This window comes from Calonectris borealis, chromosome Z (assembly GCF_964195595.1).
Source record: "Calonectris borealis chromosome Z, bCalBor7.hap1.2, whole genome shotgun sequence".
NCBI classification, from domain to species: Eukaryota; Metazoa; Chordata; class Aves; order Procellariiformes; family Procellariidae; genus Calonectris; species Calonectris borealis.
The window spans coordinates 10,243,202-10,257,797 of NC_134352.1; the positions used below are offsets into that span (position 1 = coordinate 10,243,202).

The 14,596-nt window shown below is 42.6% G+C and overlaps 1 protein-coding gene across 1 annotated transcript in view; it reads left to right on the top strand.

The window, feature by feature from the left end:
* Positions 1-14,596, top strand: part of LOC142076050 (PALM2-AKAP2 fusion protein-like) — a 225,776-nt gene that overhangs the window by 110,959 nt on the left and 100,221 nt on the right. The window contains 1 exon segment of the mRNA XM_075138404.1: positions 4,942-5,024. Coding sequence (XP_074994505.1) covers positions 4,942-5,024 — 83 coding nt within the window.

Genomic DNA, 14,596 nt, shown 5'->3' on the forward strand with positions numbered 1-14,596 from the left:
TTTCTCTCCCTTTCCTTCTTTGAGGTTTTTATTTTTCTGAATGACCTTTTATTATTCACAGGAATAATTGGTGACAAACTCTACTTTGTAGTTTAACATGGCATCTGTCTGCTGGCTCAGCTGGGCACTGCCCAGACAGCAACAAGAGGACATAGTCTGGCTTTCGTTTTTAATGACAAGTCGTATGTAGCTGAAAGAAAGCAAACTGAGCAACAGCAGGAATCCCTGTGGTTCCTGTCGGTGAAAATAGTTGCTCTAGTAAATTGCCTTCTTGGCCTCTTCAAGACCAAAGGGGCCAGTTTAGTGATGATCCAGGATTTATGTGGCTGGAGCTGGCCTGTTTCCTTCCAATCTGAACAGGGCAGGACGCACTCTGGGGAGCAACAGATCGGCCGGTAGATCTGAGATGGCAGCACCCTCCAGCAGGCAGAGAGGGCCAAACTGGGAGCAGTAACATGTCCTTCTGGCACATGTGTGCACCCTGCCTTGGCTCTGAAAAGGAGTAAAAGTGCTCCCACAAACGACCTGCCTCAGTGGAAGAGGGTAACAAATCTTAAACTGCTCCAGCTGCCGTGTAAGCGAGCATTTGACTATGCCCTAACCTTTCATAGCAGGTATAAATGACTATCATGTGAGCAATGACAAAGGCTTGATTTAATACGATTCAATCACTGCAGGAGTTTTCCTGGTGAATACCCGTAAGTGCTTTATCTACCTTTTCCTCTGAGGAGACAAATCTTTGCCCTAAAGGTGTTCCCTGGTTCAGCTCCCCTTATGCTACAATCTGCCCCTTTAATGCACCAGTTTCTTTTGCAAGAGGATGTAGGCTGCCAGGTTTCAGACGGGTACAGCCTATCACAGTGTTAATGGTTGTATGGTACAGGGCTCAGAGTTGTTTCCCGCCAGCTTAACAACACAGCAATGGAGTCTATGTGCTGAAAACACAGAGCACTCTGTTGCTAAAACAAATAGCAGAATTAAGACCCTAAGTCTGTGGTTTCTGGGTAATTTTTGCATTTGTGAAGGATTTTCTAAGGGTGTTGTCGGCTGCTGTAGAAAGTTCACATACTTCGGTAGCTGAATTGCACCTTAAAGTTTCCTTTCTTTGTCCAGGTCCTATAGAAGTAGAGCAGAAACCCAAAGGGGTTGACAGACTCAGATGGATGGAGCAAGCACCCTTGAGATGAGTGTACTGCCCCAGGTCACTGCTAACCAATGCAGAGATGCTTCCTCCACGGTCACAGTGCTGACCACGAAGAACTGTCGTTCAGGAACGAACTGCTAAAGTCTCCCCTTGTTTGTTAAGAGCAATGAGTGGGTGTACACAGCAGTTTTCCAGATCCCTCATCAGTACCTCTATTTTCCATCCATATTCTGTACTTTCACTGCCAAATACATCACTAGGAACCAGGTATCTGCCTCTTACACTTAAATTTCGTCCTTCCTGTCGTGACAACATCTGTTCCTTTCTCTCCTGGCTGATGCTGGTGACCTGAGAGCCCAGATTCCTTCTTACTATCTGCACCTTGATTTCCCTCCCAAGTCTGCACAGATACATCTCTTAAGGAAAGAGACTGTTAGCTCAGCTTCATTCCTGTTGTATTGTCCAGTCCTCTTTATTGTTAAACTCCTGTCATCCATCAAACCCTATTCACAGTTGAAATCAACAGCAAATAAAAGGAAACAAATAAGTCAGCACAGTGCTACACAGAAGTGGAGCTAGCACGCACAGAGATGGATGAAAAGCCACTGAGCCCCAACAGTGCTGATGGAGCTGCCCTGCAGCTGTGCTGGTTGAGTTACTTCATCACTGCTGTACAGATGATGATAGATGTAAAACTTTAGCTGTGCTAATGGCAGCATGAACTGGTATTATGTGCAGCCTTTACAACATGTCCATGGATGTGAACATGCTTGGGATTTTTTTTTTAATCTAAGGATGGTTATAAAGTTGCCATGTCCTTCATGCAGATCAAGTCAGAGGTCCATGCTGTGGCAGATATGGTCTGTCACCAAATACTTAGTGTGGAGATGAAGTCTACTCAGGCTTATCGTGAGATTTATAAGTTTGTGAGATTTGGGAGAAATCTATCCTTTTCTTAAGTGTATTAATTTCTAGGTCTTGGACTTTCATGGCTTTTTTTTCTATTTAAGTACATGTATTTCCACTGTAATGCTCTCTTCTTAATCTTTCATGTGTTGCCACATCAATAGGGAATATCACTTCCGGGTGAACAACTTAAGTCAATACCAGTGCCTACCAAGGGCTCTGCAGAATGCTAGTTGTGGCACAGGTGTGAAATTAGGCAACTCACGTCTCCATTTAGCATCCTAGTCACCAGACTGCCCTTTCTTGGTGGGCATAGGCTGCATATACATCAGTACTTTGGCAAAAAAACAGTACTATGGTTTTTTAGTGAACTCATCCCTCTTTCCTCAACCACACTTGCAACTGGTTCAGATGTGGAGTGATTCACACTATGTGATGAGACTGTTGAGTCGCAGGCAAGAGTCCTTTTAGAGGAAACCAAACCAGGAACTCTTCTGCAGGGTCACATGAAACACTTTTCAAACCCTAGTGGAAACACAAATATTCAAATCAAGTATTACTCCTTCTGACACTGCGGTAACGTTCAGTCCAGGGAATCAGACTAAATCTAGTCTGACATTAAATCCTGGAAACACAATATAGATTTAGAGATGTCAGCACCCACTGCTCCCATCCTCTGATCCACTCCTACCGCACAGCTACTTGCTAATGCAGAGGCATCCACACAAGGACAACATGCTGAAGGCTTTGCAGTTCCAAATACACTGCAAAAAAAGATGCACGGGGGCCTGAGTATGAGAGGATGCTTTAGTGAAATGGTAAAAAAAAGCACACAGCTCTATTTTACATCTGTATTTGAATAGCAGGAGAGCATATAGGTAGCAGTAGACAATCAGAGGCCCGCTATGTTAAAATGCTCTACAGACATATAACAAGGAAGGTCCTTTTGGCCTGAGATTAGCATGAATAAAGCTATCAAAGTGAGCTGGAAAGAATGAAAAAAAAACAGAAGAAAAAATAAATCAGGACAGAATAAACTAGATGCCTTTTCTGCAGCACCACTTCCAAAGCAGCAATGCTCTAGGGGACCCCAGCAGAGATGAATGCAAAGGAGGGATGGATCAATCCTGTGGTAAAGTCACAGGATTAGACTTCTGGCTTTGTGGTCTTCTCAAGAGTGCTGAGAGCACAACAAGAAAAAAAGGTCCCAATTTCATTATTACGCACTTCCACTGGTTTTAATGCAGTCTTTAAACCTTGCTAGGGGCTACCTATTGGCTCTGTGGACTACACAGACACCATAGCTCAGCGTGTGGGAAGAGGAGGAGTCAGCTCCAAAGAACTCGTGCCGGAAAAAGTTAAAAGCACCTACAGGATTTTGGCATATAAGTTGCACTGACACTTTTTAATATTCTTCCCCCAGAGCAAAAGACATCTATCTGAGACTGCCAAAAAGCAGGAAAACCCACCAGCCAATATTGTTTAGAAAGAAAGATACAGGTGTGTAGCCAGTGCCTCCAGTGTATCCATAGATAGACTACAGCTCAAGCTAGCACTGTTAGCATGTGCCACTGTCCGCTGCAGCAACAAATAAGCAAAGGGCATCTCTGATGCACAGATCCTTTTGCATAAGTAATCATAACACAACTGTGGAGTATACACAAACAGTAACGGTTTGAAGAGACACACTTAAGATTACAGAGTGAAGTAGCAGCAGAGGGCATGAATAACTGTCCTTGTACTGACCAAGGACTGCAGAGCCATTTCAAGCTGTATTATTACATGAGCCGTATTTCAAATTTAGTAGGTGCGCACAGTGCTGTGGGAGCACAAGGAACATTATTCAATGTATTCTCAGTGTGAATGTGTACATTCAACAGTGCTACTGGAGATGATACATAAATCCTTATACATCCTTATCCTCTATAGAGGAAATCATGTCACCCCTATAATTTAATTTCACAGTTTAGAAAAAATTCACCGATTTAATCTAACTCTATTCCACCATTATTTATTGTAATTATTGCCATTGCTATGGAAATTCCAAAAGCAATCAAGCAGCTGTCCGTGGCTAGCTTAAGCAAGATTGTCCCTGGAGGTGAAATCAGCAGACGTGTTCTTACCTTCTTCAAGGTTTAAGCTTGACGTAGGAATAAAAGTGCAGAGGTTCTTCTTCCAGACAGGACTGACAGGCTGCCCGCACCATGCCCTGAGGGCTGTGCCTGTAACCTGACCTCACCCGATAAGCAGTGGTGCCTACTGCCTGGCTGACGGACCGTGTCCACTAATGAGATGCTCTTAGTTAAGGTCCTAGCTGTTCTTAGTTACCCTTCCCTTGGGGTGCAGAGAAGTGCTGAAAAGTCCTCTGGCTTCTCCCCAAGGTGAGACGAGCTCATCCCAGGGATGGTGTGAGCACGGGCACACCTTCAGCACAGCAACACAGACGAGCACAGAGCAACCAGAGCCTGGGAGACTCCCTGGGGGTGGGAAAGCTGGACCTGGCAGCCAGGGCCACCCCACCACCCCATCACGGACCAGGGCAGCCCCAGCCCTGACACTGGGCATCATCCCTAGGGACTGGGATGGCCGCTGCGGGGGCTGAAATTGAATATGTCCTTCCTGAGCCATGGCATGCTGTGTCAATCCGCTAAGCACCCGCTGAGTTTTCTCCCAGCACTGGCTGCCTCTCCACAGCATGCAGAGCTGTCTCCAGCTGGCAAAGATATTTTTCAGTTATTTTTTTTGTACCCTTTCTGCTTTCTTTAACAACGCTGACAAGATACCAGGCTGGCCACAGAGTGTGGCTGGTAAAAATGGATCCAAGCAAAGCAAAGCAACCTCTCAGCCATGCATATTCTCCGATAAGCAATAAAATGTCTTTGGTTTTTTAGGCGCAGGAGGATTGGATATGCTGCCGAGGAACCCGCTGGGACCGTGCTCCTGTGAAAGTCCCGAAGCCGAGGAGGGTGCAGGGGTAAGTCTCGTCCCACCGCGTCCTTGTGGGAAGCACAGGGATCCAGGCTGCGCTCAAACAGAATGCTTGATGGCACCCCACACACGGTGGGACGGGCCACATCTTCAGCTGCAAGGAGGTTGTCGTGGTGGGAGTAGTTTGCACAGCAGACTCCGTTGGTGTAAACTGCATTCGCTTGACTACCACAGGGTCTCCTCCTAAATATCTAAAAGTCCAGTGCAATGGCTGGGATTAGGAGGACCTTCAACGAAAGTGCCTCTCTTAGGACATCTTATTAAATAATCCTGGCAGCTCACTGCAAGATGGTGTCAAACCAATGCTCAATCCTTCCTCACCATCAGTCAGTCCCCCACAGGTCTTCCCTTGCACTTTTTCTTCTTCTCAGGCCCTTCTGTGGTTACCGCTACCCCACCTCCTTTCATCTGCTGGAAACCCATGTGCGAGCAGCTCGTCAGCATGAGGAGGGCAGCGGCTGAGGAGCGTGGCCCTTTCCTGGTAGCCTGGTGTGGGTGGGTGGTGCGTGGAAGTATTGAAAGCGCGTTTTGTTGGAAAAGGCATGATGGGGATATTCCTTTTTCTTTGTCGTTCTCGGTGTGATCACATTGCAGCCATGCCTTTTTAACAGCAGCAAACGAATTTGTCAATAAGACGTTGGGAGTGGAAAGGGAGTGAATGGGCAAGTGAATTCATGCAGGGGCAAGACGTTAATCTTCAGGGCTACTGACACTGTGGAGTGTGTAGCATGTATATCGAAAGACAAAACCAACTGTGTTAAAAACTAAAGGCTTCTCCAACAATTTTTTATCATAAATTGGATTTTTAAATGAAGATGCAAACTTGGATATACATAGCCCATATTGATGCCTAAATTTACTTTAATCTTCTACATTTCTTTAAATTAAATTAAAATAGTAATCAAGGCTGTTAAACTGGTTCAGATGAAACGATGAAGCAGATTTCAGACTTCTGCCATAAAAGCAGAAGAATTTTTTCTTAAATTACGGTTAGTTAAAGTTAGCCCAATAACTAACTCTTTCATTTAGAGAAGCATTTGAAGATAAAAATGCAGCAAGCTTGTATCTTCTTCTGGTCTATCAGTAAAAACTGGTGTGAGAAGCTCAGATCAGCTAGGTTTAAGATCTTAAAGGCCACGCAAGCAGGGGTTAGAAAGAAAGATACAGGTGTGTAGCCAGTGCCTCCAGTGTATCCATAGGTAGACTACAGCTCAAGCTAGCACTGTTAGCGTGTGCCACTGTCCGCTGCAGCAACAAATAAGCAAAGGGCAAGAGTTAGGTGCAAATCAGCACCTAAAGTCAGCACCTGCAAAACCTTTTTTTTAATGAGGAAAATGTAAATGCAAAACACGTTTTGAAAACCTTTTCTGAGTTTTTTCTTGTCGTATTTACTAGTTTCATTTACCATTTAAAAAAACATTAATAATTTTCTCAAAATCCAGGTTTCCCACAATTTTTATTTAAGTGCTAATAAAATCCAAATGGCGCCAATCTGATATTTAAAAAAAAAACCCAAACAAAACAGATCTGCCAATAAACAACAAATATGAATCTGACTAAATGGACAATATTGCGCAGAATTTCATACTCTTGGCTATCAAAAACAATGACCAAATTTAAGGTTAAATCTATATAAAGCAGCAAATCAATATGTCCTCAGGGGCATCAGTCAGTGAGAATGCATCTGTCTTTAGTCAAATAATTTACAACATAAACAATACAAAGTAAGATTCAAATTAATAATGCAAAGCCATCCAAATGAAAATTTCATATTATGGTTAAATCAGATATTTAAATCATTCTGGTTGCAGCTGGATCATGGACTTGCACAGGCGTTCCCAGACATTTTGCACTGGTTGCTATCAGTGCTCTGCTCAGCGTAGCATCGCTTTGTGGCAGCTCGTATATCGCAAGCAGGACCTATAGGACTGCTGGGAAAGATCTGAGCTAGACTTTTATCAGTCCCTAACTTTCCCTGTCTTAAGTTAAAGTCATACTTAAGGAAGAGGGGAAAAAAGGTTCAATGACTGTGGAATGCAATTTGTTTTAATAACACAGTACTTCCAATGCTTGGGAGTGTAACACCATGCAGAACAAAACCTGACTTAGCATTGTTTTCTCCTTGGTTTTAAAAAAGAGGTCTCATTTTTTTAATAACAACCCCCTGCTGAAGGGGGAGGTTTAATGGCAGAACTTTGTAAGAAGGAGGCTGACTCAATGCTGCCACTGACACAGCATGAGCAGAATCAGCAAAATGCTGGCACAGGAAAGTCAATAAAGTCCATGAGAGAGTCCATCCTCACCAGCATGGAAGAAAATTTATTTAGTCGTAGCAAATGACCAAGTGCTGAAATTTTCTTTAATTACTTGCTAACAATTTGTGGAAAGTATTTGAGGCAAAGACTGCATGGAGCAGCTGGATATAAACTCTTCTGAGCTTGCATTTGCTGAAAGAGACAAACCCAAAACAATTGTCCTTTCTATCGCTAAACAGTCAAATGGGCAACATTATTTTCATGTAAGAAAACCATCAATTTTAGATTAACTTTGAAAAGAATCTATGTAGACCTAGTTGCGATATTTTTTTTGACGATACCAAGAGAAAGTAGGTTCTCAATTAATAGAAATCAGGAAATGGAAATCCATGTATCTCTGTTGTTTTCAACAGCCTGCTTACTCCAAGTGGAGACCTGGGCCACCATAAAGTTCCCTTCAACTTTAACAAACTATTAACAAGAAGCAACAAGGTACCCCTAGGTCCAGACTGTGCTCTTGACTGTATGGTTCAAGTCAATGGTAATTGCATAGGTTTCAATAAAGCATAGAAAACTCTTATACCTAATTGGTAATGACATTCACAACCAGTGAAGACAGGATATGGATCAGTAAATAAATATAACACTTCATCCTAGTCATGAAGCAAAGTAATACTCTCCCTTACAAGAAAGGAAAAATATGGTCCTCCCAAAGAGCCACTCTATGTACTATGCTCAGAACTAGCCAAGCTGGACCTATTGTTGAACAAGCCAAAGTTTATGAATGATCTGGAAGTTTTTGATGTTTCTTCCTTCGTTTCTAAATAGCAAAATGCTGCCTCTTCATTGTTGCGTTTAAAACACATCCTGTTATGCCTGCAGCTCTTTTTGGAGTGCAGGTTCAGAATACGATGTTCTCTATCACTGAGCCTTTCTTGCAGCTTTTGCTCAAAAAGCAGAATGTCTATGTGTGTGGGAGTAGCATAAACTGCAGCTGTTTTTCTTTACTTTTCCACCATCATTACTGCTGACTGGTAACGAGGAAGAAGACATACGTATACACCATTTGGCTTCTCTGCAACACTGTTGTACAGGAGGCTGGGAGATTATCCTGGTGAACAACTCCTAATTTCAACATAAAAGGATCAGCAGTAGGCTAAAAGAATCTGTTCTGCAGTGAAAAGGATGCTACTATTTTGCTGGAATATTTTATCAGAGATATAGAACTTCAATTTCATTGGTTTTATGAAAGCTTGTATTACCAAAGAACCTAAGTAAGTTCAGGAAACTCTGGAAATATTAATTAATTTCACTGGACAGCTGCTTAAAAAAAAAAAAAAGTCCAAACAGATCCAGGATGCAACCCCTTCCCCTCACTCATCCTGCCCCTCGCCTCACTGCCATAAATGCACTGTGGCCAAAAACTTTACAGATAACTGAAAATGTCAGAAGCTTTGATATTTTCAGCACTCTGGAGCAGTTTAAAAGGGAGATGCTCTTTCTGCATAGTGTATGCATCTGAAGCTTCTGTGAGGCCAGACAGCAAAAATCCCTGGTCATCTTTCAAAGCGTAAGTCTGCATCGCCTCATATCCCCTCCTCCCTGACCCTTCAGGCAGTTTAGGATGTATCTTGCTGCCGCGCCAGCCATGGAGGGGTGCTGCTGAAATTCAGAGATATTTATGCAATAAAAATCCAAGGCAAGGTACAAACCAGCTTCAAGGAGTAAAACAGTTTGTCTTCTGCAGCTGACACTTTCCCCAGTTGTCTCCTGCCAGCTCTCATCACTGTTTTTCCCAGGTGATGCTCTCCATCCCCAGTCCTGGCCACAGCTCACCTTGTGCTGAAGTCAGCGGAGCTGGGCTGGGTAACGGAGAGGAGGATCCATCTGAGTTACTGAAGTGCACGTCACAGCACACAGCTAAAAGTTCATTTCCAATTATGGTCTCTGCTAATTGCTCTCGTGTGTGTCTTCATGTCATGACCGAGGCAGGCAACGTTGGCCAGGGAAGCCAGAGGATCGTCAGTCGTTCAAAACGATCAGAGCCATTATGTTTGACCTCTGGCATTGTAATTTTATTTCTGTGGTTCTGCATGGGAACTGTCAAAGCAGAGTAACAAGACTGTCAAGCTGTGGTGCCTGTATAAAACGTGTCTACCTGCCTTCTTATCCAAAGACAAATAAGATTGCCTGCTCCAACAGTATGTGAGTTAGACATTAAAATGCACAGCAGTTTCGTAGTGCAGAGCTGGATTTCCATAGAGAATACTGTGTATTTTTAATTAGCAGGCCTAATCAGCTTGTCTTATCATCTCATTACAGTTTCATTTTGCATGATTTCACTTCTGATGATCGGAAAATGCAGTGAAGCTAAGACCTCGGCTTACTGCAGGGACAGCCAGTCCTTCAGATTGGCCACGGGTTTAGTCATCGGGCCTGTTGCCTTCCTTATTTAAGAGAGGGACACATCTTTAGGAAACTGTGATATTGTTGTTTGATGGGGAAAAAACATTCTTTGTCATGAGACAAAGGATTTCTTCCTTGAACATTATCCATTTGTCTCTGACTTTCTGAGGACCTTCAGGTAGGCTTGGTTTCTAGTACTACCATCCACCCTGCAGCAAATGACACATCCCAGCTGGAGGCATTTAACACCATTGCAATAGCACTGGAAGGAACAAGCATCCAGCCTTGAATATAGGGAGAGCTTGGTAAAATATCTGGAAAAGGCAGCTCAACTGCTGAAGATTTGTACTTCAATGTGGAAAATTCAGAAGATTAAAAGGTATCAAGAATTTGCAGGAGCACTCACTAAGGCTGTAGCAACATAAAGGTGGAAACATTAGGAGTATGGCAAGAGGGTCTTGCTGTTCTTCTATGTAGCAGGGATTTCAGTCCCTGGAGGCTGATAGGGTTCCCCATGTAGGAGTAAAAGCAAAGACAGAAGGATTTCTCTTCTCCGTAATTGTCAGAGCACACCTATGGCAACCCTCCAGGAAAAGACGGCACGACAAAATGCGCCATTCCGCACTTAGTTAATGTTTGGAACTGAAGTAAGCACTATGTTGGCTTTGCCTGGTAATTAAATGTACGGCATTTTAAAAGACTGACTTGTTTCTGAGGCTGCTACTCGTGAGTTGAAAAAGTTAGGAACATTTAAATACAAGCAGGTAAAATTTAAATGGTATTATTTTTAATAGTTACAGAAATGCTTTTGTGTAATATTATCTGTCAGCTTTTGATTCCCTTCTTTCTTTCCTGATATAAGAAGTTTTGTGTAACCTCCTTTTCTGCTTATCACACTTTCTTGCACGAGACTATGCCAGTTCCTCAACTGTTTCAAAATTCACCTGTCTTTCCACATCACAAGGGTCTTTTTCACTATGACTGCAACCTCTTCTAATCCAGGCTCCCTTCCCAAATTTCTACTTTCTACATAAATCCACACAGGTGTTTAAAAAAAAAAACAGCCTGTTTTGTCTGCTGCTTTCACTTTCTTTCTCCCACTAGATCTCTTTACAAGATCTACCCAGGCCTCTTGAAAGTGTCTGATCAGATTCTCTTCATATTTTTTCTCTGCTGCAAGTCCCAGGTTCCCACCCGGTTCCTGCTAATTTGTTCTTCTCATTTGCTGCCACTTTTACTCCAGTCTAGTCTCTTGTGTCTCCCACAGTTGCTTATCTCCCTTGTCCGACTCTTTTTCCTGGGGTGACTCTGGCCCCAGTTTTTCCTGCAAGGGCAAATGTCTCTGCTCCTCAACACTCATTATTGCTTACATTTTGATAACATCTACTGGCCAGATAAGAAATCATTATGTTGAATGAGATAAACTTACTAAAGGAAAGCCTGTCTCTAGTCGAGGTCTCAGTAAACACTTTGGATCCATCTAAGAGCCACGGCATAAAAAAATGTCCAGCTCTCTCTTCCATCGCAGTTTTGATGATTAATGGCAACAAACTATTTCTGTGTTATCTTTGTTTGCACAACTGGAATTTGTAGTTACATTTATAACTCAGCCCTTGCAAATACTGAGAAGTTGAATACTCAGTGAAATACACTGTGTTTCGGTGTTTATGTGTAGATATTTAAACATTTCTACACTGTGTATTTTGTGAATGTGCTACACAAACAATTCTACTAACTCTACGGGACTTTCGTTTAACTATAGAGCCTAATGTATTTAAGCTGCTGGAGGACAACACTGCTTTATTCTCTGTAGACAACTTTATTCTTTGTCTTGTCATTTTTATTGTTCCAGTGGTAGTGAATAAAACCCTGCATCTGTTCCTCAGGAAGGACTTAATCCAAAGCTCATTGAATGCATTGGAAGAGCCTCCATTGGGCTTTGGATCAAGCTCTTTAGTTCACAAACAAATGCTCTTTGTGAGAATATGCTATTCAAGTATTGTACATAAGAGTTACAGAGGTTCCCTATTTCTAAAATAATGATTGCTCTTTAAATCTTTTTTGCTATCTCTGTTTAGTTGGAGAAACAATATGCTACTGTACATAATTGTTGAAGTACTGTAGTCTGTGATTATCCTGCCCCAGCAGTTGATATAAATGTTGAATATGTAATACTGTGGTAACAAGTAGTGCTATATTTATATGGCTCTTCCTATGCACGCAGTAATTCAGAAAATATATAGAGATACGCTCCCTGCCCCTGAGGATGTTCAGGCTCAATCAGGCAAGCTGGACACGGGCAAGCCATCTTTCAGAACTGCCTTATGTTGATGTTATTGATGAAGCAGACTTGAAAGAGGGATTTGTAGAATAAAAGAGGGATACTACTGAATGGGATTTTTTTCTGCGCTTAGGAAAAGACTCAGACTGAAAGGCGACACAAAGCCCACAGTAGGGGAAAGAAACAGGGGCTATTGTGGAAGAGGGCACAAAGAGACTAAGATAAGGCAGGAGTAATCAAAGCAGAAACATTAGCTGGTGTAAGACTGTAAAGAGCTTTAAGTGAAACCTTACATCTCCAGATTTGCAATGACTGCATTTTCCACAAGAAGGAGGGAGAGCCATGAGTCAGTTACGCAGCGGTATCCCCACGAGCTGCAATAAAAAAAATTTCTTCCTTACAACATCACAGGTAATGAATAGTTATCTGGATTTCTTGTGAAGGGGAACTAACAGTTCCCATGAACGGAAAAGAACACGATGCCAGTGAAACTTGGCTGGTTTTGAAACTGCAGAACAGAGTAACTTCTTCACGTGGGCGTAGATTACACAAACAGTTACTACTGGGTATTACTCCTGTGACAGAACTGCTTGCAGTAAAATACACTACACTGTGTGGTAAGTGCTGGCAGGGTTACGCACGTAGTTTGTAAGCTGCTGATGACTAAAACAGTTTATGGAGCCAGTACTAAAACATTACTCACTCAAGGAGTCACACTGAAGTCAATGAGATTACTCATGTAGCTAGTTGCCGATAGAGATCTTGCCAAGCTATTCTACCACATAATAGATGTGTGTAAATGAACCTGTTAGTCAGCTGAATAACTTCAGAAAATAATTTTTAAGTTTATACTACATTAGTATTTGAACTCCCTAAGCACAGCTGAGGTCCCGTTATGTTCTGCAAACACCCACTAACAGGCAGTCCCTGTCCTAAAATTCATCAACTCATATAGACAAATAAGGGAAAGTGACTTGCCTTCAGTCACAACACAAGTCATCAGCAATGCCAGGAATAGAACAGGGATCTCCAGTCAGTTCCCTACCGGCAGCTCCCTGCCTCTGTAATACTCAACATTTCATCCCCGTACTGAATATAAAGCATTTATGAATGTGACCTCCAAACTTCCCACAGCTCTTCTGCTAACTGACTGATGGCTCTCTGCATTCATTAGTTTTATAAATGCACAGAGAATACACAGAAGTATCATTTTCATCTCACACGCATTACTGCAAGCCAATGCATTCCCTCATCCGGCTCATCTGCATGTTATTCTGCAGTCAGAGAAATAACCAGAACCACACGGAAAGGAAAACAAATCTAATCACAAAATTTCTGACAGTTAATCTAAGACACTTAAAAATCTGCATCCCAAGCAAAACGCATCCTTCATACTCAGAGAAATTCAGTGTGGAGGCTACCAGATCAGGCATCACCTTTCAGGACTGCATTTCATTTTATAAATGTTATAAAAGTGCCTGGCATATCCAGCATCATTATCACACTATTTTTCTTCCTTCCTTTATTCTGCACTGCTCTCAGCATCTTTGGGAGTTCATAGAGAACAAGAACAGTGTGCAGGGCTGTAAAACAGCAGCCTGAAAGCATTTCTTCCTAATAGGAAGAGGTATCCCCTTTGAATTATTCTCTATTTGAAGGTTTGCTGTATAACAACAAAAAAATCTGCCTCACTGAAACTGGGCTCCAGTATACTGACGAAGTCCCAAAGCAAAGACTCTGAGTAACTCCTCTGTCTCCTGGGTAAAGCGGGAGCAGCAGATAGGGATATGGCTTCACTCTCTTCTCTCCCCATTTCTCTCTCCTCTCCTCCAAACCTCTTCGTCTTTCATTTCCTTCTCTTTATCTCCCCATCCTGAGCCGCCCTGTGTCTCTGCCCCTTCCTAACTCCAGGAACTCTTGGTTGGCAATGGCTCTGTCCTCTTTCTGCCCATGGAAAAGGACGCATCTGTACAGAGGCAGATTGTAAACTAGGTCAGCTTATGTGGCAGAGAAAAAAAGAGTAGAAATAAGAGCCTTTTTGTATAATAACAAGGTCTCACATAAGCACATGGCCCAGTTGTCAGAGGTGTTGAGTGTCTGCGGTTCCCACTGACTTCAGTGGCACTAGTCCTCTTGTCCACAGGCTATTATGTAGAAAAACATCCTCAGTTTTGCAGCACCCTACAAGCTGAAGTTCAGATATGCCGTTGCACTTCCTTGAGCTTTCCCAAGGACGTCACACTAATCTCAGGATCTGTTCTTTTTGGTTTTTCCTACGTGTTCAGCACAGCCTTGGGATGTACCTTGGTCAGCCGTTGGAGAAGCAATGAGGTAATTCCGGGGGTGACGTATCCCTTTTCAGTTCACAGGGCACATAAAGCAGGCCTGACAGGGAATGACAGGTGAGGAACTGTCATCTGAGAGTTAAAAATAACTACTCTTGTTGACAAATATTGGGTTAATGCAGCTGATCTTTATACTCTTGCTACTTTCAGAGTTTTTAGGACAATACCAACTAATCTTGCAATTCATTATTTAGGTAAAGGTATTTTAACTTCACAGTAAAAATTAGGGAAGGCTGCACTCTGGCAAAGATTAATTCCTTCTTACCCCTAC